This window comes from Lepisosteus oculatus, chromosome 8 (genome assembly GCF_040954835.1).
Source record: "Lepisosteus oculatus isolate fLepOcu1 chromosome 8, fLepOcu1.hap2, whole genome shotgun sequence".
Lineage (NCBI taxonomy): Eukaryota > Metazoa > Chordata > Actinopteri > Semionotiformes > Lepisosteidae > Lepisosteus > Lepisosteus oculatus.
Genome location: NC_090703.1, coordinates 7,302,634 through 7,327,833, shown reverse-complemented (window position 1 = coordinate 7,327,833; position 25,200 = coordinate 7,302,634). Strand labels below are relative to the sequence as shown.

At 45.6% G+C, this 25,200-nt stretch overlaps 2 protein-coding genes and 1 long non-coding RNA gene across 3 annotated transcripts in view; 1 reads left to right on the top strand and 2 right to left on the bottom strand.

Moving 5' to 3' along the window:
• Positions 1-11,061, bottom strand: part of mnat1 (MNAT1 component of CDK activating kinase) — a 46,984-nt gene extending 35,923 nt beyond the window's left edge. The window contains exons 1-5 of the mRNA XM_006632324.3: positions 10,857-11,061; positions 3,151-3,303; positions 2,157-2,230; positions 952-1,055; positions 308-448 (exon numbers count right to left, since the gene is read on the bottom strand). Coding sequence (XP_006632387.2) covers positions 308-448; positions 952-1,055; positions 2,157-2,230; positions 3,151-3,303; positions 10,857-10,945 — 561 coding nt within the window. The 5' untranslated portion in view covers positions 10,946-11,061. The remainder of the gene's footprint in view (positions 1-307; positions 449-951; positions 1,056-2,156; positions 2,231-3,150; positions 3,304-10,856) is intronic.
• A 793-nt stretch (positions 11,062-11,854) lies between these two features.
• six4a (SIX homeobox 4a) lies at positions 11,855-21,807 on the top strand. The gene is made up of 3 exons (XM_006632323.3): positions 11,855-13,275; positions 16,495-17,198; positions 19,349-21,807. The coding sequence occupies exons 1-3, from the start codon at positions 12,545-12,547 to the stop codon at positions 20,107-20,109; spliced, it is 2,196 nt and encodes a 731-aa protein (XP_006632386.1). The 5' UTR covers positions 11,855-12,544; the 3' UTR covers positions 20,110-21,807.
• LOC107077765 (uncharacterized) lies at positions 18,844-23,886 on the bottom strand. Its single transcript, XR_001478768.2, has 3 exons — positions 22,879-23,886; positions 22,301-22,477; positions 18,844-20,027 (listed from the first exon to the last, which is right to left on the bottom strand). It is a non-coding gene; the product is annotated as an uncharacterized lncRNA (long non-coding RNA).
• Between the last annotated feature and the right edge of the window lie 1,314 nt (positions 23,887-25,200).

The window sequence follows — 25,200 nt, the reverse complement described above, 5'->3', positions numbered from 1 at the left end:
GAACTCAGCTGAACTGGCAGCACAGTGTGTGGTCTCCTGTCCCAGCCTGAGGAATAGTTAGCCCGTTTCTCAATAATGCTCTGTTGTATGTTGTATGTACATGTCCTATGACAAGTTTGTACTGTCAATGTCTGAAGATGTTGTGTTAATTGTATAAGCTTTGGTGACACTGTAATTCATCCATCATGTCCATACAGCTCGTTGAATTAAACTGAACTGAATTCAACTGACCGCCTAGACACTGTCCTCCATGGCCAGATAGCCTGGACTCTCCTACCCAACCTAGCTGACTCATCTCAGGGCTCACCAGCTCATCCAGAAGAGCCTGCTTGTTCTTCTTCTTAGCCAGGAGCTGCCGGTGCTCCTCCTGCAGCAGCTCCAGCCGCCTCTGCTCGGTCTCCTGCTGCTCCAACAGCAGGAGCTCCTCCAGCTCCTCCTGTTCCCGTGTCTGAGAGGGAAGGGAGGGGGATGTGTCAGAACGGCACAACGGCAAGAATCCTCTCAGCTCCCCTTGCTCCTGTGCCTCACAGAGTGAGCGCAGGGGGCAGGTAGAAAGAAGAGAAAGGACAAACCCTGGAATCCAAGCGCTATGCTGACTCTAGTCCTAGCAAGTTAGGAGATGGACCAGAACCGCCAGTAACTCAACTACAGACTGACAGCTGCTGTCCACAGTCTTCTTCAGTCACCAACGCAAGGGAGAGTGGATCACGGCACGGAGGAACGACACCCGGATTCTCCTTCGCCCCATCTCAGTTACGAAGCTTCATCTGTCATAGGTCGTGCCAAACTGGCAGACTGTACGCTTTCACTCTCAGTAGCAGGAGACACAGCAGAACCTTGAGAAAGTCCTGCTAAATCTCCTGAGTCAAACCCAAACTGAACTAAGGAAAAAAACGCCTTCAGCACTAGTCAATACCAAACTATGCGCAGAGGATGGAAACAGGTACTGACCAGTTTGACTTTGTTCTTCTGAATGACATCTTTATTCTCTCTCTTGTACTGCTCTATCATCTGATTTGTGGTCTCGACATCCACATTGTTTGTCAGGTTATAGACTGCAGAGAAGAAAAGGGGTTGAACTCATTGTTATCAAATTCAGGAAGTGCAGAAAAATAAACACAGACGTGCAGGTTAGGCAGAGGCTGATCTTTAACATTTTGTGTGCCATTGTTCAGATCAAACCATTTACCATTCAATGAGGCTTCTTTTTTTTCTTCCAGGTATCAAACATTACTTTTTTTTAAACGTTTTCAATAGTCACAGCTAAATAAACAGGAATTCAGTTTGTTCTTTCTCTTCCACAATCTATATAGAATTTCCCTAAAGTGCCCCTAAACAGGCACTTTAACATATATTTTGAGGGTGAATTCAACAATGAATATAGAATAATGAGGCCTCATAGGCCACATCCTCAAGTTGTTCGCCAGAGTAGGCTCTCAGCTCAACTCTCTACTTCCTACTACCTTGCACCTGCCTTACTTAGTGGTGCAACTCATTTCACGGGACTGCTAGATCCCTGAATCTGGCTTTAATGAGAAACCGAGGCACAAAAGAGGGAAAAAAAAAAACAGAAATCGATGATCTCATGACAGCCGGCGCAGACCAAAGTACAGCTCGCCGTCGTCTGCCGCTTCCCACCCCAGTCAGACAGGCTGAGCGGAGACCGGACAGCGAGGCAGCCCCTGACAGACCGTCTCTCAGACCTAATGATGGTAATGCATCCACGCCCACATGCGCTGAAACAGCCTGCGGACACAGCTCCCAGAGCTGGCATCCCCCATCCAAGGACATAAAGAGAGTCAAAAATCAAAACCACACACAGACGTGAACCTGCAGAACAGAACTGCCACCTGTTTACTACCGAGAGAATACTGCACGGACACTACATTCCTCTCCCATGAAAAATATATACAGGAGGGCCTGGCCCTTGTTTGATATTGGCACCTTTTGTTTTTAACACTCCAAATACCCCGCTTTAAATTTTGACGACTTGCCAGGAAGACTCTCGCAAAAACTCCCCTGCTGATGCCTTGAACCTATTTTTTCTCCCCAACAATTCAATTTCACTAGCAGTCCATACACACTTGGCCTGAAACAGGCAACTGTGGGGAAAAAAAAGAATGACAAGAGAGAAAAGGAAATCGCAGAAGCCTTACTGATCTCTTCGACCTGCTCTAAGTAGTCGTTGTACTCGTGCAGACTGGGGAAATCTTGCTCTCTCTTGTTGTAGCTGCACAGGGAAATACAACAACAATCTCTGTTAACATCGTGGTCGTTTCATTTCTGCACAGCTGCAGCCTGGGCACCTTATTTCTGCAAAACGTGCACATCCTTTCAAAGCTGTTTTATTGCATTATTCTCGGGAGTTCACCTCCTTCAGAACAGCAGCGTTAAGATTCTGCATCATGTGCCCTTAAAATACACACACGTCCTTTTGACCTGCGTTGTCTTCAGTATAGTGGCCAACCAACATGGTTCTTCTAAAGAACAGGTACTGGTTTCACAGTGTCAGCACAAGGCGGTGGAAATACCTCTAAAGTAAAACCCCCCAAAAAATATTTTTTCAAGCTAAAACATAACATTTGCATTCTTTTCTAAGCATCTGTGAAATGAAACTAAAAGTCAGTGTATGCAAATCCATCTGGAGAAAGGTGCTGACAAACCCCGCTTAAGTAGTCTCTCAAATTTGGTAACAGCTTCCTTTAAAAAAACACTGTGGTTGCGCACTTGAAACACCTCTAATCGTGAGCAGTTTTCAAACTGAAGGTGCTCCACAATGCCTCCTATCCCAGATATGTCCTCACTGGGCACCAGTAACCCGAGGGGGTGACTGCTCACTGCTCAGCGCCTCTGCACCACGTTCATGCAGGTACAGCAGGACCCTCCCTCCCCCAAGCAGGCTGAAAGCCTCAGGCCGGCAGGAAGAGTCTGGGAGAGGGATCTCCACAGAAACGGCCTGCGCTATTGTTTAGGGTTTGAAGAAAGCTGTCACCGCGCTGGGGGTTAGGGGAGGAGAGGTTTTGTATACAAAACAAACGTTTGTATTCCAAGGACAATGGCATCTCAGAGAGAGGCCCTTAACAGCAGGGAGGTGCCCCCCCCCCCAGCACATTTACACCACCAGAGCAGCCAATGAGGCGCACGGCTTACATTTTCAACACCTTCTTCCTGATCTCCACCTCTTTGTCGACCGCCGGGTCCTCGAAGAACTGCACGCGGAAGTTGCTCTTCCTGAGCGGCGTGTCGCACTCCTGGCAGTTTCCCGAGCCGCGGACGAAAAGCATCTCCACGCAGCTCTCGCACCTGGACGGGGGCGGGGGGGGGCAGACACAGAGAGCAGGGGGGAGGTGAGAGTGGCGGACCGACAGCAGGAGCCATGGGGCTCCTTGGCGTACAAAACCACACAGGCCTGGCTGCTGCGCTGGGACAGCCTGGACAACGCCGCCACCCCGCCTTCCTGCCGTCTTGGTGGAAGAATCCGCACGCCGCACGGCTTCCACAACCGGAAAAACGGACCAATCCGCTGTGCAATATGGAGGAGTCTCGCCCCTGACCAGCCATGACCAGTGCGGCTTCGTGCACCCCCATTCTGACATCAGGGGGCCAGGCGGGGGGGGTGGGGTCACACAGCTCCGCCCTGTTAATTTCCTCAACAGGACCAAAGGTCGAAAAGCTCATCCTAAAACAGACTTTGGCATTTAAGGAGCCCATGCATTAAGGCTGCATGTATCCAATCAAAGAATTGAATTGTTAAATTGTGGGCAATCCTGGTCCCGAGGGCCACAGCCCTGCAGGTGACACAGGCCTCTGGTTACCTTTCCATGTGGCAGATCTAGAAGTGTCAAACCAGACAAAGGCCAGTCCATAGTTAGCAGGGCTCTGGGAAGCTTGGCACTCAAATGAGCCACAACTGCCTGAAATAGATATAAACTGATTCACATTACTCTATTCACGGCAGCCTGATTTCTTTCAATGACATGGCCACTTTATCTTAGTTCCCAGTAGCGAATGTGGCTTCTAGTGTGTAGAAGAGCCCTCTCCTCTTTCCTCTCATCTTGGCTTTGCACGAGCTTCAGTGCAAGCAAATACTCAACTCACTGCCTAATAGCAGTTAATGTGCTGGCCCCAAAAATAACATTTTACAGTCAGTAATAGGCTAAATACTGTACCACACACCTTCATAGCTAGAATAGAATCTGATCTCTGATGAAAGCTTCACGGCTCAGGGTGTAACAGAACAATGTAAAAAAATTACAACAGATCATCGGTATTCAAACTTTTTTTTTTTACAATACACTTTTGTGTCCCTTCAAACTGGCTTGATCAGTTTAACTATGTTGGATATGTTGGATTATGCTTCATCAGACACCTTCTCTGACTCTGCTTTGGGATCAATGTGCAGTAGTGGTCAAGACCCTGGGCTCCAGACTGGGGGGTCATGGGTTCAAATCCCATGTGGTACGCTGTTGCTGTGCCCTTGAGCAAGGCACTTCTTTCTAATTGCTCCAAACTGAACAAATGGGTCACCAGGCCATCACTGTAAATGAGTATTTGTTCTCAACTGACATATCTGGTGAAATAAAGAAAAATGGTAAGCCCTCTTTATTTGTAAAGGCAAATCCTGACACTGATTAATGTACATTTCTGTGTCTCTCTGCCAACACACACACCGCAGAAATCAAGCACAGACAGATCGACAGATAAAACAGAACTCCAGCAATTAGATCAAATTAAAGACGACTGCAAATTTTCAAAACCGTTTACAGTGGTAAATGTGTGTTTGCAGATGTTGCACTGCAACAAGTGTCAAAACCCACAATTGCGGGTGTTAGACATAACCACATGGATAATTTTATTAAAAAAGAATGAAGGTACAAGCCTCTAATCTAGAAACACTTCACTGCCATACCGTAATTCTATGCACAAGTCACAAAGGGTACAGGTCTAGTCTGAGTCCTGCTCTTCCCCGTTGTGGGAGATTTTAGACGCTGTCCGGGCATGAGCATAGAGATCACCGCGCCACATGGTTTCCATGACGTCACCTACACGGGGGACCCCCGCATGGGGCAGAGAGCAACCGGGTGCCCCACACGGGTAACACCTGGAGCACCGGCGTGAAGAACGACAACGATGGAAACCCGTCACGGCAACCATGCGCTGTGATTCCGAACACAAGGAACACACCATTCCGATACCCTGAAGACAAAAGAACCAACGGAAAAAAAATGGTTCTTTTGTAAAGCTCTCGCAGATACCTGCAGGCAATACTTATTGAATCCCATGGCAACGAGACACACCCGGCATTTAACATCAATCGCAGACAACCTGTAGAGCTCAAAACAATGGAAAAGCACAACTGGCTTTCAGAAAATCAACCAGCTCATGGAAAACAAACACACCAATCAAAACCCGCTTAATCATACTATTGTGACTTTAATAAAATACGATTGTTTCTTGTCCATTTTTTTTTTTTAATGGTTCAAGAAGAGCTTTTCATTCTGGTTTAAAAACAAGGATTTCCAACAAGGAACAAGAAAACAAGAAATTTGACAGATTTTCTGATACGAACCTGAAACTGTCCCATCAGAAAACTGAACCCTGCAAATCGCAGTGCCGGTCTGAACTCTGCCCCCTTTCAGAGGCAGATGTTCCCTGTAGCCCAGGGCTAAAGAAGACACATGGGCCTGAGCCGCACATATGGGTGGCCAGGCAAGTTCCTACAGGACTACAATGGCACCATTCGTCACAGCAGGCCACTGGCCCTTTTCTGCCAGCCAGAATAAGACACTGTAGCTCCAGTCAAGGTCTACAATCAAGGACTGGATCCGAACAATAAAGATGGAGATTCCAACTGTGAATGCTAAAAAAGAGCAAGTTCTTTGAGATAAAGGCAAGACAACACAGGCTTTACTGTTTCACAGAATTTTTTTAAAGGACCCCAGCAGAAATGAACAGCAAGACAGACAGAATTAAAAACTCACTCAGTCTTACTGTATTTTTTTTAACACTATATATTTTTAATAGAGGGGGATGGCAGAAGAGCACTCATTACGATACCAGGGCACACGGACCAGCGTACTGAAAAGAAACAGGAAGAGAGATCAAGGATGACAGCAGATGTCTGGGTCCTGACCTAACCACCTCAAAACTGTCTACAGTCCAGTGGCATTCCTCTGCTGGTGCTGTGCTGCTCCCTGGGTCACTGGTCTGCTGTCCTATCTAGCTGTGATCTCCCTCTCCCCCATCATCTTGCTACGGTAGCTTCACTGGACCAACCCCGAGCTCTGGGCTCCTCTCAGCACAGGGCCCCTGCCCAGGAGGAATCTCCTTATCTTTCAGCCTGGCCTGCTCTCTCACATGCTGCTCTGCCCTTATCTGAGCGATCTGCAGGTTTCAGCAGGATAGCACGGTGATACTCCCAAGGCATCTTGCTTAGTAAACAGAATCAGTGCAGGTTTAAGGAAATGCTTCACAGCCACAGAAACACTGCTGCTTTCCAAAGCAACTGGGATTCTACCACTGCTACCATACTGGTTAACATTTTATGTACTTATCAAGGATTCCTGCACACCCACAACCAGCTGAGAAATATCTGGACCACGTAAGTGCGCGTTACCCACTAATGGGCACCTGGGGAACTCCTATGCCCCTTTCCCCTTGAGCTGAGACAGCAGCATGATGGAAGACCTTCCTCCTCTCTTCACCATTCTTTTGTGCGGTCATCTCAGCCAGTGGCCGGGCTGTTCCTCCACCTGATGCAAGAGGGGAGCTACGAGACCCCTGCCTCACCACTGCCACCCATGCCACGGGCCCAGCAGGCACACAGAAACGGCCGCTGTGTCCCAAAACCCTGACGTCCCTGGCAACACCGACATCAGACTCCTGTTGCTTTCTAATGGCTGTGCTAGAAACTGTCCCTCTCCTCACCCTGCTCGGGGTGCTACACGGGTTTCTGGATAGCACCACGACTTAAGCGGATGAGAACTCAGTCCTTAAGGCTTGATTTCTCAAAGTCATTTGTATCATAACCCCAGGTAAAGCAGAGATTCTGAAATAATATAGCTGGTCAGAAGTTTTAAAGTGACCTATTGCACCAGCCTGCTTCTTTTACATACCCATTATAACAACTGCCTATGACAGAAGGGGAGCAACCAGGCTACTGGAGAGCCTCAATCCAGCAGATTTATGTGTTACGCTCAAGTGATCATCATTCATTTCTAAACACTCTCGTTCTAGTCACCTAAGCAGGCGATTTGCACAATTAGTTAAGAGAATATTAGAAAGAAGATGCAGATAGCCATACCTCACAAGGATCACAGACGGCCATGCCTGCCTTAAACTAATCAATTCATTTCCTGAACTGATCAAAACTCAATTCTTCAAAGTCCTGGCAAGTCTTTGATTAAAGGATGACCCGTAACTCCCGCAGGACTGCGGCTCTGCGGGACCAAGCTCGGCCACCCCTGGCCTATAATAAGAAATATCAAAGCTCACCAGTCATTACACCACTAGCATTTCATTTCAAAACATGAAAACCTCCATGACATGACTGTCTGAGTGATTTACTGCACTTCAATTTGAAAAACGAGGAAGAATAGAAGCACTGGCTCATATATACAAGTATGAACACTTGATTTTTACAGTTACCTCATTTACTTCTCTGACTGTTGTTGTTTGGTTTTAACCGCACAAATGCAGTTTGTCCAGACTTGAGATCTGGGCCCTGGGAATGGTATTCAAAATACAAACCTAAGCCAATAAAGCACTGAATGAACCTGTGGGGCAACTCTCAGCCGCATACCGCTACCCCTGAGACTGTCAGTTCTGTTCTGGGAACTGCCACCATTACTCAACATTCGTCTGCACAGCACCCAGCGCTGTCCGTGCGCAAGGCTGCGCTGGGTCTGTTCCTGCTGGGTCCCAAATGCCAAAGGACATCTGACCGCGCGACCAGAGCGAGGGCAATAAATAAGCCTGCTGCTAAAAACGTGAATGCGCTCAAGGTTTAATTTTAGACGCAAGTCATTCCTTAGCCCCCTTCCAGACTGGAACTGCTTCAGATCGCCCATCAGCTGTCATCGCTGGTCTGATCTCACACGCATCAGTGCTGCTCGCGGACGGACAACACGCACCCCTCCCCCCCCCAACGACCGTGCTGTTCCACTTAAAAACTACGCAAATCCCCAAAAAATCCAATTGCAAGGATCTGGAACAGAATCACCGGGCTTTAACAGGGAGCTGCACAAATTTAACGATAACCATTATAAAAACAACAGAAGCAAACTATTGGCAAACAAAGTTCATTTGCTTGAATTACAAGAACTGCATTTCCTTTCTCACCGTTTCTCAAGAACAAATGGGGGATGTACCCTGGTGTCCTGGTCAAATTTCCCCCTGGCCTTTAAATCATCATGGCCTCCTAATAATCCCCATCAATGTCTCGGCATCACCACTCTGTTCAATCCCCACTGAGAGCTGATGTGTGGGGAGCATACTGGCGTACTCCGGCTGCCATCACATCATCCAGGTGGGGTGCACACTGGTGGTGGAGGGGAGTCCCTATTATATGTAAATAACTTTGAGCGGAGTGTCCAAAAATGTGCCATGAAGTGTAAGGAATTATTAATCATTATAATTTCCTTGTCCAAAAGCAACAAAAGGCTTTGGAGAGAGAAGATAGGTGGAGATTGTCAGAAGTGGCACTGGGGGCATATTGGATATACCTCCCACTGTTTTTGCACTGTATTGCTGTATATAGAAACCGGTGTCTTGACAGCTAATGACAAGAGCTTGCACTGCCTTTGAGCCCTAGAGAGCGTGTTCGGTTTTATTCCACAGTACCTTGACTTTACAGTGTCAGATAACGGAATCCCAGACAAATCGTACTAATCCAGCTTCAGACTCTCTAAGGACCAAGCTGGCCAGCAGGAATCCAGGATGTCTGGCCACACATAACTCCTCAAAAACTCAAAGCAGATGCTAATATTTTAATGGGTTTCTTAATCTGGCTCAGTACTACCTCTCCTTCTTCCCTGCAAGCTTACCCTTTTCATACCGTCCCTCCAGAAGTGCCCGATTAAAGAAATTATGACATGAAGCAAACAAGAGCTCAACACAGTCCTGTGAGATACGATATACTACGACAAGTAAATGAAAAAACGGCATTCTTGTTCAAGAGCCAGGGTTATGTGGAACAAAGCAGTGTAAGTGGGAGAGGACCGACTTCATCCACCAGTGAAGTGCAGCTCCATTTGGGTGACAGAAGGCAGTTCTTCTGAACCAGCTGGCCCCCTGCACAGTACAGCAGGTGGAAAAATGACAAATTGCTTCACCAATTTAAATGAGGGCAAACTCTAGGGAGACCAGTCTATAAGATCCCAAAGTAGAATTGAGCCAGGACAACGGATTTAATCCCTACTGCTACAAACCGCACCATGTCGTTTAAGGTGAGAATGAGCAGTTAGGACCTTACTGTCTCATCAATATTCCTACAACAGTGTCCTCCTGTCACCATGCGGTAGCGTTGGCCTGGAAAATCTGGACCACAGGGAAGAGTCTGCTCTACTGTTCCACCAACAACACTTACAGAAGCAACCTGGTCTCCCATCTCTGCACTGACCAGGCCCAGTCATGCTTAGCTTCCGAGATCAGATGAGATCAGGCTTCGGGATCATTAGAGCTCGGCGGATTCTTAAAGGATCTGTTCTTGAAAAAAGTTGGAGCGCAAGCTGTGATGACTCTGCTGGGTACCTTGTTCCAAACAGACGCGCACTGTACGTCCATTTGTGGAAAGGAAGACCTTCCCTCCTCCACTTCAAACGGTTTTAAATGAACAGAGTTTAATGAAACATACCAGCAACCAAGATTTTAATCGAACATCACTGATCTTTAAAAATGCCAGGGCTCGCTGTGACAATGCAGGTCTGCCACAGTGCCCCTGTTCCACCCCACTCAATATAAAAGGAGCCCAGGAAAGCTATCTGCCCCAAAATAAGAAATACAGTTTTAAAATTACACTTAAAATTGTTTAAACTCAGCAACATAGTTTGCTTTGACAGAATGTCTCAAGAATCTGTGGCCCTAATTGCATTAAGCAATTTATACCTCAAAATACGACAATAGATATGATTTTCACTGTTAACAACACAGGTCTGAAGGGGTTAATAATTTAACAACGTCAACATGACAACCACTGTTATTATTCCTCAGCTTTACATTCAAAGATGCGAACTGGCCAGAATTTCTTCGGCATCCCCTATCCAGGCCGGCTGGACAATACCCATATACCATTGCTACAGGATGGGGGAATTTTGCTTTGTCTGCATAAAACAGTACGGTTTGGACAAGACCTTATGCACTGCGTTCCTGTGTCAAGTGATTCGTTATCTTTCACGTTTTACATTTGTGAATAAATTATGCTTCTGATAACCGTTATCTGATCCCCGACTATCACTATCTAAATTCTCCAAGTGTTTCTCGGAGGGGGGTGTTATTTGCAGTGTTACGACACTAGTGACATTACGTTAGAAATAACCATCCCAAAATATAATTTCTATGCCCCCAACTCCTGCACGGCTTCTAAGGCGATTTCAGAATGAGGATAAACTGATCGTATCCAAATAAGAAGAAGAAGAAATCGACAATTTACGTGCAGTACTGCAGTTACTCGAAGATCCCAACATATCGGGGTAAAAAATGAATGTAAAAACCCTCGCGTTTTAAAGACAAGGTGGTCGGTTGTGTAAAACGTTTCCAAAAGTCGAGAATAATGATCTTTTCTGAGCTGTAAATGAACTACATTCTTGTGCGTTTTAGTTTGCTGTTGTGTTACGAAACGACATATTAAATGCACTTACAGCGTGTGGCCACAGACATTGACCATCAGTTTGAGAGACGGGTTCCTGTATTTGGTGGTTCTGCATCGTGGACAGCCCTGGTCATCCATGTCTAAAAAGATTTACTGAAATTTTCCTTCGATAAATTACACTACCGCGGTTAACAGAATATTACATCCTACACCACGACCCTGCTGCTTCACACCAAACACATTCCGGAGTGGAAACTGCACCTTCGAAATAGTTCCGGGGGCTGTCTTTACACCGCTCAGGAGCGCCGCACATTCGGAGTCATGTGCACCTCTTTTTTCTAATTCTTCCAATAAGGGGAAATTACTGAGACGTATAGTTCTATTTAACCGTTCATTTCTTTTGAAAGGTTAAATAAATTTTGAATTATTTATACTTATTTGTATATTTATATTATACTTATATTTATTTAGGTGGGTAGCTGCGTCAGCATGCGTAGGCTGCAAAGGAACAAGTAATAGGTTTATTCCATGCTGAAAAAAAGAAGAAAGAGAACAAAACGTTTCGGCCGTGGAGCCTTCTTCAGGTACCTATTACTTATATTTATTTATACTTTTTCCCCAAACGGAAGAATATAAATAAAACGGTCTACAAAATATAACGCTTAATGATTAGCGCTATGGACATGTGTCACAATTATAATACTAGCACTAACAGTAATAGAATTCATAGTAGGGAACAGATAATAGGTTTATTCCATGCTGGAAAAAAGAAGAAAGAAACACAACGTTTCGGCCGTGGAGCCTTCTTCAGGTGTGAGCTATTACTTGTTCCTTTGCAGCTGACGCAGCTACCCACCTGAATTCATCGTAAGTTTATTAATAATGTGAAATATATTTATCTTGATCTTTAATATTTGTATAATACTATAATATATCGTGGTCATTGGTATTTGTAGAATTAGCAAATGTCGCATAATAGCACATAGGAATGCAACAATTGCACTAAGTAAAATAATGGTGGAAAGTGATTATTCTTGCCAAAGTAAATAAACCATGTAAGAAACAGAATTTTCAGATATGGCTTTATTTCAGATGATCACGTACAAAAACCATTTCTTCGTGTCATAAATGTGCTTGTATTTGCCCCCCGCCTCGGATTTCGTTTTCCGCTCTTTTCCTGCCCCGTTTCCATTCATTTCACGACGGCTCCGCGCTGCGCTTTTGCTCTCCTCATCCGCGATTCTCTGTGGCCGTGGTGCAGTTCGCCGGAGTCCAAGCAGCCCCGGAGGAAAGCGCATCTCCTGCGCTGTGCAAGCGCCGCGGCCCGCGCCTGTGCTGACAATGGGGGGCGTGTCCCCGCATCCCGAGCGCGTTCACCTTGCCCAGGTAAGCAGGCCGCGCCGGCGGCTTTGAGTGGCGGCCCCCGCACAAACACGCGTCTCTGTTTTCCCGTCGCTCCTCCCCCGCGGAGCGCTGTCGGGCGAATGAGGTTGCTCTCCGGTGCAGGACCCCCTTCCTGCTCCAGTTTGCGGAGTAGAAGTCACGTTGGAGTGAGAGGAGAGGAGTGACTGGGGAGGGAGGGAGAGAGGGAGAGCGAGCGAGCGAGCGAGCGAGAGCCTTATCCGTTTACAGGCGCTGCCAGATATCTGATCGGGCTCGCATGGCGCAGGGAAACCCGATCGGCTGAAGCCCTGCCGAAACCAGGAGGAGTGACTTACCAGGAAGCATAAAAAAAAAATGTCTTCTTCCTCGAGCGATGTCAGAAGTGCCCACGAGATCAAGAAGGAAGATGTGAAGGCGGACAAGCGGGAGACCTCCAAGCAGCTGGCGCTGGACGCTGCGGGCTTGTCCATGGAGCAGGCAACTTCAGCCGCAGAGCAGATCCACGGCGAACTTCTGGCGAGCGCCGCCGCCTCCTCCCTGGCGTTTTCTCCGGAGCAAGTGGCGTGCGTCTGCGAGGCTCTGCAGCAGGGGGGCAACGTGGACCGCCTCGCCAGGTTTCTCTGGTCCCTACCTCAGAGCGACCTGCTACGTGGCAACGAGAGCATCCTGAAAGCCCAAGCCCTGGTCGCCTTCCACCAGGCGCGGTACCAGGAGCTGTACAGCATTCTGGAGAACCACAGCTTCAGCCCCCCCAACCACCCCTCCCTGCAGGACCTGTGGTACAGGGCTCGGTACACCGAGGCGGAGAAGGCTCGGGGCAGACCCCTGGGGGCTGTAGACAAGTACAGGCTGCGGAGGAAATACCCCCTGCCCAGGACGATCTGGGACGGCGAGGAGACGGTCTACTGCTTCAAGGAGAGGTCGAGAAACGCGCTGAAGGACCTTTACAAACAGAACCGGTACCCGTCCCCGGCCGAGAAGCGGAACCTGGCCAAAATCACCGGGCTTTCCTTGACTCAAGTTAGCAACTGGTTTAAAAACAGGAGGCAGCGGGACAGGAACCCGTCCGAGGCGCAGTCAAAAAGGTGCGCATAAACTTATCCTTTTTTTAAAAAAAAAAAAGTTCGTTTGAATCATGATGTGGGATCAAGAGTATGTATCTTACTGAATGGATTAGAAAGACGTGAATTCTAAAAAATGCATGAGATACAAATCAATAAGCTCGTTTTGTTGGTCAAAAGATCCGCCGTTCATACAATCTCACCTGGCTGTACTGGCCCTCCGGATAGTAAGATCTGCAAATAAGAGGGTACTAAACGGAACGGCATGTTTCTTTTTCTGAAACGAGGGCTGTGATCATCGTTTACGAAGATAATTCCAAAATAAAGAAAAGCGTGTCAGATACGCGCTACTAATGTTTTGAAATCTGAAGCTGTTCCCATTCAGATCGGGTTTCGCGTGTAGTGGTAACCCAGATCGCCGCAAACCGGCAGGACTTGCTGTGCTTCTGCAACACTGTTCAAGCTGTTGTCTAAGCTATTGTTTTCGGCCAAGCTGTAACTCATACAATTAATATTTTTAGATTACCGAGACATTCGATTAAAATGATCGAAAAAAAATAGGCTCTGTATTCAGCACACTCGAAACAGTGTTCTGGGATTTCCAGGAGTAGTTTATGAAATGAAGATTTATTAGACTACGATTCTCCTCTACTCCGTTACACATGGTTCACGAACTCAAAGCAGATAAGATATAGTCTCAAAGACTATAATATTGTTGTTCAATGTTTGATGTTTCCGTGTGAGGGATTCCAGGTGATTGTTTACCACAGCTCTCGCCTCCATCCTTTTTTACTCTGGTTTTTAAGGAGATGGGATCGGCGCACTTTCTGAACCGAGGCTGTCTGTGAGGAAATGACCGCCCCGCACTGCAGGGTTAATGGAGACAGAGCTGTAACCGAGTTCTGTTTTTTATTATTTAACTTTCTTAGAATAGCGCTCTTGCGCACCTGGTGGAAGGTGACCTCTTTTGCACAGAGATTTTGCAGTTGTTTTCCCCTCCCCGAAAGCTGATGTCACACAAATGTGCTGAAAGGCATTTCGGCTTGCAGGACGCTGTTGTAATCAACGGAGCGTCCCATAAATTAGGATTCACTCGTAGTTTAGGAAAAGTCTTGAGCACGGTTCTTAACTGTTTGGCTTTGAGCGTGAGCCGCGGACAGTGTTGAAAACGAGGTTTTCATGCGCTGAAGCAGAGGATTAAGACGTGCAAAAGCCTAATGTATCCTGTAAACGCAAAGAGCTTGGGCGATGAACCCAGAACTCTGTCGATTCAATAGAGCTCTTTGTGTGAACATTTCGCCTCGGTCTTTTTTAGCGCCTCGAAATGCAGCTGTTTCACGTCCCTTAAGATATCGTATTTAAAGCGTGGTGCCAAAGCGTGGATGTTTTATTTTTATATATTTGAGGATGTAAAATAAAATAGAATTAGGAAATCCAATTTAGAAACACAAGCGGCAACGTTTCTTCTTTAAAGTCTATGGAAAGTTTTTCTAAATAAATAACATGCATCCAGTAGTTTCGCCGTTCTTCGCGAATTTACTTTATAAATAGTATTTAACCAATAGAAAATGTTACAGAAAAGAGACTTCTCTGTATCGCGTTCGGCAGGTATTAGCGCTTTGAGCGTTTTGTGTAAGTTGCAGAATTCGCGCTACAGTCATTTCGCGAAAACCTCCTACAGTGCAGAGGCACGTATTTCATCTGCGCTCACAGAGAGAGACCCTCTGTTTGACCATTTGTGCTTGGCCTGCGGTGGTCCTGGCATTTGTCACCACTGAGTTTATTACACCAAATGGTGTCGAGGTCAGTCCCCTCGTCCACCAGGAAAGGCCTGCTGCCAATTAACTGTGCGAGAATACGAAGGGTTTTAATCCAGTTCACACTCCAGGGGTGGGAAACATTTGGTACAAATTCCAAGACTCCATTAGTACAAATTGCCTTTGACTTTATATGCGGCAGTATAAAAGCGGTCTGATGCAATGCCACAGTTAGGCTGAATAAAAGTTTGCATCTGAAACTCAGAGCCAGTTATCTTTGTTATTTGAAAAGAATGGCAGTAAAGGCCATAAAGCCAGGGACGAGAGTCTTTCCTTTTTTGAGGGAGCAGTTTTCTTTTCACAATGATAAACTACACTTGATTTAAGGGTGCCTGCCACCCTTAATGACTAAAAGAAAATGTCTCACCCAGGGTGACAACATGCTTGCTCACTTTCTGTTTAACAAATTACTGTCAAACTCCTCCAATATATCGAACCAGTAAAAAATTCAGATTTCATTCAACTATCTCTAGTATTGTAAGTTTTTTTTATGTAAGTAAATTATTTGGATTTCTAATGGTGTCCTTAGCTGTAATGGCCAATTCAGTGTTTGACACTGGCACTTCATGTTGTGTACTGGTATTTTATTTTTAATCATTTTTGAGACCGTAGTCTCAGAGCTCTTCCTGTCAGACCTGAAGGATTGTTACTTCCTTTCCTCTTTCAACAAAACAATCCTGCAACCTCCAACATGGAAACAAGCCTCCCCTCCCCTCGACATTGTGGCCCGCTGTCAGCTTGTTGTAGACCTCTAGAGTTTGGGATACATGGGAAGACTCAAAACTCCAGGCAGTGGGAAGCTTAATGTGTGTCCAAGTGTGCAGGTTTAGCCTCAGGATAGAAACCTTGACGACATTTCCCAGCCCTGCAGAGAGCTCCATTCCTTCTGTTTACAATGAGCCCTTACAAAAGACATAACCAGATGCAAAACTGCCAGCAGTGCTCCCAGGGGTTAGACCAGAGAAACAGTCCTTGTGTTGAATTGGCGTCTCGCTACCCAGTACTGCACAGACCTCCAGATGGGAGGTGGGGGCTGATCGAGCAGAGGTCATACCTGCAGGGGCCAAGTTCTTGGTACAATTCTCTGATTCCATGTGGCTGGATACTACAGCAGGACAGGATGAGGCATTGCAGTGATATTGCAATACAGCTGCGTCTTTATTACCCTTCCAGTAACATGTGGTTTAAATTCGCAACTGGGAATTCTCAGCTGGGAAGTAAAATGAACTACAAAGGATCCTAATATATGGATAACATTTGTAATGCAAATTTAATTTATTAAATTATTAATCTAAGGACATTTTTATTAAATATCGCTTTCTGAAATTTGTGCAGCTTAACATTATAGAGCAAAACATACTGCACATATGTTTTATTCATAAAATCCTTAGACTAACCTTAAAACTATTTTTATTGTTCCCTGCAGCGAGTCTGATGGTAACCACAGCACAGAGGATGAATCCAGTAAGGGGCAGGATGACCTCTCTCCACGCCCCTTGTCCAACTCTTCTGACGGGATGGCCAATCACAGCACCCATCCTCTGCCGGGATCTACAGACAGCATCATCATTCAGCAGATTGGGGAAGCCAAGATGTCTTCCAGTTCGGCCAGCAGCGCCGTCTTCAATGGGAATCTTGTCTCTACAAACGCCCCCTCAGTGTTCCTGAATGGCAGCTCCTACCTTCAGGCTCCAAGTAACATCCTCTTCAATGGGCTAAACCTGGGTGGGTCCCAGCCCATAACCCTCAATGCACTTAGGCCTACCAACAGCCTTGTCAGCTCTGACAGCGCTAATGGAGAGACTGTGCTGCACTCGTCTGATGAGAAGGACTACAAGGTTCTCAATGGGCCTGTGACGAACTCCGCCGTGCCTTACAACATGAGCACACTGGGCTCCTCCTTCCCTGCCACCATTCACGCTAGTGAGGTCAAAATGGAGGGCTTGCAGACTCTGGCCTCTCAGGATGGGAGCTCTCTGGTCACATTCAGCACCTCCAACGGCCCACTGCACCTCAGCCAGTATAGCCTTGTCCATATCCCCACCGCTGACACCAATGGGCCCCTAGTCAATGGAAATATCGGGCTGCCACAACTACAAATGCCTCCTGTCTCCACAGCTCCCTCCCATGGTATGTTCACTGCATTGGCCTGAGGTACAGCTCAAGCTAGGATCAGAGGGTATCAACCATCTTCCTGCAGAATTATATCTTGATTGAAGTAGTGTTTTTATAAGCAGAACGTTTCCATTTTCATCCGGAAAAATATGTGAAAATATGTTATGGCGTCAGTTTTTAATTGAGAGCTCACTTCAGCAAAAAATCAAAAGACAAAGGGCATTACCAGGATGAGGGCCGAAAGGGTATATTTGCACTAGTTTACCAAGGCAAAGAGGTACAGGGAACAGTCACAGCAATAACTTAACACTCGATTATTACTAATGGCAGTTCTCCACTGGCTTGGGTCCTGGTGCATGCACCCTTTGTCTCTCACCTGTCTGGAGAAATGCCCATTTTAATTTCTCTGAATGCCCTCCAGTGTGTCATGCACTGCTGGTTATCTCTCAGCACAGATTTACTGAGATCTGCTTGCATGTGGAATACTTTGTCAGCCTTATAAACCATTGTGTTACTACAGAGAATGAAACAGACAAGGGTACCTCCCAACATTACAGAGTGCTTTTGAAATCCCCATTTTGCTTTAGCTAGTATTCTTGGCAGCTTCTGCTGCACTGCAGTTGTATCTCAAGGTGAGCTAGTTTACCGGTTCAGCGTGTTCTGCATTGTGGCCAGATCTTTATATGCATCTCCAGCTCTATCAAAATCTGTAGCGGGTGGTCTTTTTTATGAGCATTTTATAGGTACATCTGTAACAAGGCAGCCTGTTCTGCACTCCTTAGTTTCATGCGGATATCGTTATTAATATTTTATTTATGAGCCATATAAAAATAAAATCTCGGTACATTTCCTTATATTCAGAGGGAGAAGAGTTGTACTAAACCACTCATTAAAAAGCAGACATCAAAGTGCTTAGGCAAAATTTTATTTTAATATGACTGAAACAATCGTGTGGGTACTGCTCAGCAGAGGGAGATTTAAATAATGTTTATATCCTCTGAATGTTGTCAAATAACTAGTTTGACCCCAAACAAGAGAAGTGATTGATGGTAAGGTGTGAGACACTGAGCAGACGGAGTCACATATACAAGGATGGTATGGAAAGTACTGAGCCTGATCTAGAAAAAGGCTCCAAGGACAATCGCCTTTGAATCTGCTTATGGTCTGCAATGAATGTGATCCACGCAAACAGTGCACTGTAGTTACTCCATTCTACTCATGCTTTTTCTTATGCTGATAAAACCAGGTGGGAGGTTAAGTACCCTGGGCTACAGCAGTTGCATTGTGTGACGACTGCTTTGTACAGAGAAGCAAAGCACTGTCACAGCTGGAAACATGCAGTACAGTCGCCACACCTTCAGGACGCTGACATGCGCCTCACGTGATTCTTCTGAAGAAGGAGATGAAAAATCAAGATCCTTTGCCTCAATCTAGTTCTTTCCAAACCACTTTGTCGATCTTGACAGAAGTTCAAGCCTTTGTTGAAATGATGTAGTATATCAGAATAGCTCAGAAAGGAAATAAAATCACTGCAATGAGTTTGGCACCGCAGGTAAAATATTAGAAGAATCAAGTTACACTCAGCTTTAAAAGGGTTTTGTGGAATAAGAAATCACCCAACTGAATGTCTTGATGCAACTTCCAAAAATCAAGCTGGAGATTAAAATCTAAATCGATTTATTGATACCATTGTGAAATACACTACAAAAAAATGCGCAAAATATTTCACAGCCACATGTCATTGGTCTTGTTGTACATGCAGATTGGTGGAATGGTGCCACCTAAAGCAGGACTTCAGGCACAGTGTGGTCCCCCTGGGTCTGGGTTTGGCTGTCCCAGTGGCCATTCAGTACAGTGTGTGCTTCACTGCACTCCTCTGCTCAGCTATTGCCATTAAATAACCATTAGGCAGGCAGGAGCTGATCTGGCACTCACACGCTTCCTTCACAGCCCTCTGCAAACACCGCGGCTGGTTTTCATGAGCTGCCTGCTGCTTTTACAAATTGGGTCAAAGAAGATCCCAAAACTGATCTAGATCAGGGTGAGAATGAACGCAGTCCCTCTGTTGCTCCATTGCTGTCAAAGCCAAGGCCTTTCCCCGCATGATGCGACTGTCACTGCTTTGTAGACCTCCCTGCTGAGCTCTCTTGTTATCGCCCTTCCAGGTAACGTTCTATTGCACAATGCCACTGGTGCTCCTGGAGACTCGTTCTCCAGCAGCTCAGCCTCCGTCCCTCAGCACGACAAACTGGTCCTGGCGCCCCTGCACCCCAGCACTGTCCTCTACACTCTGCCCTGTGCGCCGCCGGCCCCCGCCCCCACCGCAATCAAACAGGAGCCGGCAGAGGGGGGGTTCTCCTTTCCTCCCGGAATGCACCTGGATCAAAGCGGGCAGCTGAGCCTCGGCTCGACACACCTCTCCGCCTCCGCGTCCTCGCCTCTGAGCGCCGAGGCGGCGCTGAACAACGCTTACGCCCCCTCGGTCCTCGGGCCCTCGGACCCTCTGAACTCTGGGAACGCAGCCGGCCTGTCGCCGCCTCCTTCCTCTCAGGCCTCTCCCGTGACCATCATCAGCTCCTCGAGCGCAGAGCCGGTGGGCAGTGCCAGCTATACCACGCTGACTGTGGCAGCCAGCCCCGGGGCGCAGGCCGCGCACCACCAGGGCATGGGGGCGGGGCAGGGGGGCGGGGCCATTTCTGCAGATTACAACGGCCATCGAGTCCCCACGCTCGCGCACGCATCCGGCCTGAAGGGCAACTTCCTCTCCATAGCGGACAGCAAGCCCAGAGCGGAGAACCTGCTCCTGCGCACCAAGCCGGGCATCAGCGACATGGTGAGGGTCATCTGCGGAGAGATGGAGACGGAGGAGAAAGAGCTGGCCAAGCTACAAAATGTGCAGATGGAGGAGGACATGAATGACCTATAACCTCTGTCAAAGGATCTGCCTGTGGGATGTCATTTGTGTGGCAGCCTTTTGTTTTTTTCCTTATAGTGTTAAATTATTTGCTTGTGCATCTCACTGTGTTCACAACCCCAGCCCAAATTAATAATGCATTGACAACAATTAGCTTGATTGACCCAAGGAGTAAGTACACTTGAATCTGAGGAGAATGTGGCCAGCAGTCTTTCTTCTTATGAAAGAAATTAACTAGCATTGGTTTGATTCTTTGAGAAGTTTCCACACAGGTGTTTATATGTGCATATACATCGAATCCAAGTTTCCCAGTCGATTTTCACAGTCAGATTTGTTTGTTCTTTGCCAACTTTCTCCAGGTTTTTAGTAATGAAAATGAATTTGATTTGTAGTATTTCAATTCAATACTAAATCATGTTCCAAAGCAGAACGGGGACATTTATGTATCAAATGTCTTTTTATTAGTGTCACAATAGATGAATATGAATGTCAAGTTGTGATGGTGGCCTGTTCCCACATGGAAGCCAAGATGCACTTCAGCCAAAGGTTATAGTTTCTTAATCTTGGTGATGCCTTGCTGCGTATGATGAAACTTGCAGAAGATATCTTATAAAAAAATATATTTCTGCACTATATCAAAGTGAATAGGATTTCTTGAAAGAAAATGTATGCAGTGAAAACAATTATGCAATACAGTTATTTCTTTAGCAGAACAAAGAAAAAGAATGTTGAGTTTTGCCCATGTTTTAACAAACCCCACCACCCAGCTGCCATTGTATTTGTTGCATAATATTTGTTATTTATAAGACTTATGCTGTTACCTAGATGGATTTTTTTTAGTATTAAAGTGCCTTTCTACCTTAAAACATGAGATCAGTCCTTGTCTGTTCCTCTTCTTGCACTAGAATTGCTGCATTAGTGCAGCAGAATGTAACAAAGGCAGACCTCACAGTACAAACTTCTGAACGTGAAAGAAGAATAATTGGTCTTCCTAACACTGCTCCTGTTGACACAACTTGTTTTGCTCCACCTTAAAGACAGACACTACAGAACAGCCGGCTCAAATCTTGTCTCTAACAGAATTTAGCGGCTTGTTAAGGAAGCAAAGACATGTTTCATGAAATCTACCAAATGCAATATCTCAAACCTGTCTGCTACTGTCCTAGTTGTTGTTAAAAAATGTTTCTGTGGGTTGTTTTTATTTCTGTAAAAAGTACATTGCAAGCACATGTAAATAAGTGACATTTGTAAATGCAAGGCGAAGATATGAATGTTAACAGCGGTGTTTTGTGGGAGATACTCTACATTTGGCGCCCACTGCTAAGTCTCGCAGTACTCTGTGTATGAAAATGAATGTTTTGTTTTTGTGTTTTTTAAAGGGGAGAAATTTCTTTTGTTGATTTTTTGCATGGTGAGCTTGCTCTGCTACTGCGGTACTTCCCAAATATATTGTATGTGCCTTATATTTTTTTCTTTTTTTAAAGAGATAGGACAATCTTGGGTTGGGGTAAAACTTTCTCCACTTTTTGGTGATGGTACACTAAGCATGTGACATTTGTGTGTTTGATTGTTTCATACAAAACACGAGCTGTATAGTACTGTAATAGGATTTTTAAGCTTGAATGGTCTTTTGTTTGTATTCTGAAATGATTGGAACTTATTTTTCTAAACATTATATCCCATTAAAACTTTATATTTATATATACAGTACACTGCAGTGGCCTTAGCCTTCTTTATTGTACGACCCTTGAATCTTCACCGGTCACCTCTGTGTCTTTTAAATATATAAACATAAAAGGAACAATATATTTCTAGTCCAGTATTCAATCAAATTCATCTTTCTCAAATGCATGAATGACTTCTTACCAAAGATAGTGCAAAGGTAAATGCTGGTTTAAATGACCACATTGTAAAACTGAGTTTTAAAGTTACATTTAAAAAAAAATCAGAGGCAATATGCGCATCCAAAGGGAAAAAAAATCAAAATTACAATATGATACGCTGTGTTAGTGCAGCACAATGCAACAAGACAGATTTCATACTTGCGACCTCAACTCTGTAATGGTTATTTCTGTTGGAACAACAGGTATAATTCAACAGGAAAGTGATCCAGTCAGCTCCTGTGCATACTAATTAACAGGCATAAAAATGAACATTTTGACATCCTGTCTCTACATACACAATGCATTTACAGTAGTCTTACCAGCCGAGAGCTTTGCTGAATTATTGTCTAGAGTGCCCACACTTTATTTCTTCAGTTTCTGCCCCTTCACGCCATGGTCATACTGAGAGCTGAAATGCTGAGTCATCGTTTACTAGCCTTTTCATTTTTAATTCACCGTGACTGCATGATAGCATCTGCTGGGCTTCCAGCACGTCTCTAGAGGATTCAATAATGGATTCAGTCACCTTTTCTTTACCTACTTCATGTTTTCTAAATTTTAGAGTGACCTAAGAGAGGATCCTTCTTTACAAGTTTGTCAGTGCAATGTCATGGGAAGAATTACTGCTATTGATGTGGCACCACAACACAATGTGACTGATTCACAGTTCACAGTGTTCCTCCCAGGCATAAATACCTGCAGGTAATGAGCCTTTTGTTACTAGTTCACAGGTGATCTCCTCTTTGAGCATCAGATTAACTGATTCAGAGATATCACATAGCAACTGTTTAATATTAAAGAGCAAGTAGACTATGTTTCCCTGGAATTACAAAAGATTGTTTTAAATAAAACTAACCATCTAGATCTTACTGAAAGTCCGACGGATTATATTCCTTACCAAAGAAGTTGACAATGCCTCATCCCTGTGCGGGATTTTCACTGCCCCGCTCCTCTCTGAATTTTGACGAGTTTTTCAGATTTCTGCTTCTTTTTTCCCCTCCGCCCACGTCAAGGAGAGGAATTTTAAACTTGCCGTTTGAAACTGCCACCCTTTGACAAGAAATTTTAAAAAGTAACCGGAGTCCTCCCCTCCTCCTTACTCCACACTCAATGTCCATAAATAATTTATGGTTGTGTGTGTGTGGGGGTCGATGCAGCCATAGCGGGCTGTGTTTATTAATTTTAAAAATATATATATGTTCACAGCGTGCGGGCCGGTTTCTGCCTTCACGGCCCTGTCTGTTACCATGGTGAGCACCGCGCGAGGCGAGACCGTCCGATACCGACCCGGGCTCGGGAGCACAGCGTGCGAGCAGGGCGGCCGGTACCTGGGGACGCCTCGCGACACCCGTCGGCAGATGGCCAGCACGCCGACCGCACTCGCAGGGCAGGAGCTGCTCCAGAAGACTCGTCCCATTTTCCTTCTCATCCCGTTTATTGTTCGAAGCTCGTTTGGAAATCTTTTTCGTTTCGTTCGTTTTACGTTTCATTATCGTGAAGTCCCCCTCCATTACCAACTGACTCTGAACTGAATATTTGTACTCTGTAGGTTATACAGCATGTGATGACAAGATGCCCGTGCCCCCAGTTCATTCTGTAGTTGTAGCCATCTTCATAGTTTTGTTTTTTGCTTTGTAGAATCATTTATTGCGATTTACAGTAAAACACAAACCAAAGCAAGAACATTACAACATGCATACACATTTGAATGCAATACATTGTCCGCTGTTTTCAAAAGTATTTTTTGATACGAAATCGAAATCATATCAACCAGCAGTTTTTACTGACTTTACTTGCGCAAAACAAGTGCGACAATCGTTGATACTTCTACCCTTTCGATACCCGTCGTTTATTTTGGAGTTACAGTACAAGACACGCCGCATATGCACACACTAGTCTCGTGCCCACGTAGTAAAACCGGAGAATTTACCTTCACCTGCGCTCGGAGTTCCAATCTGAAACTCCAGATGTATCGTTTTGTACGCAGTTACAGAGGTGCACAGTAAAACACGAACAGCGAGGTAGTAAAGGGGGGAACCCCCAGAACAGGGCTTATTAAAAGAGCTAACCTTTAGCCTTTCAAAATTTCAAAGCTGACATTTAATGCGTTTCAACAGACTGTGCGCCATATGTAATGTGACCTGAAGCGCACAGTGCCTCAGAGCTCCGGGCTCCACTAATGAGAGGGGAAAGGTCATGAGCTTTGGAGAGGTTCAAAGACCCTCCACTATTTTTGTATACTTAAAAAAAATATGTATGCATAGTAAGAACACGGTCTAATTTAAATAAACCATTACCTGCCCCTACAAATATGTGCGTAAGGAAATCAACACCACACAACGCAATCAAAGAAAGGAAAGTTTGCTTTGAAAACGGCGAGGAGCGTTCGCAGTTAGGCTGGGCCTCCGGCATTTCGATGCTGTAACGTACTTGCCTTCTCTCGTATTTCAGATGTCATGTGGAAACAGCAACAATTAGAACACGCGGAAATACACATCTCTCACTGTCTCGGCAAAGTTCTGGAAGTCACTCTGTTTGCTTCAGGTTAAAACTCTTTACTCTTAAACTCTTCAGGTTAAAACTCTTCACACTTGAAGAGACCAGAGCTAGGAACGGGAAAGCTGAACCCACGGCGGGGAAGCTCGGTTTCGAGGACGCAGCGAGTCTGTCCAGCACGACAGTCGACAGAGTTTGATTTTGTTAGTGTGTCGTTGCGGGGATGCAGCTGCATTTTAATCAAGCCGCTACCTCGCAGGGCCGAGAGAGGCGGCGAAACACCGGTGCAGACCCCCCGGCCTCCTCTCCGGCAGCTCTCACAAGCCAGCCGAGCGAGAAGCGGAGCCTTCCCTCAACCTAGGAGGCTGGGGGCTCAGCTTGAGCCGTCTCGGCCAGACTCCAGGCTCCTAGGCCTGTAGAGGGCGGTGTGCTGTACTTGTCCGTCTCTGTCACTCGATGGACTGTAAACTCCAGTGACGCCCGTAGCTCCCCAGCTAAGATCAGCACGTGAAATTTCCAGCCCTCTAGTGCAAATGACATATGAGAGAACATTGGACGTCTTCATTATATTGTATGCGAATTTACTGTGTTACTTTTTAACTTTTTGTTTTTGGATTTATTTGCTTACTTTGTGATTCATCGTCGTTACTTCATCCTATATAATATATTAAATAACATTATTTAATCGAAAGTAATTATCCATTATTATACTCTTCTGGTGAAA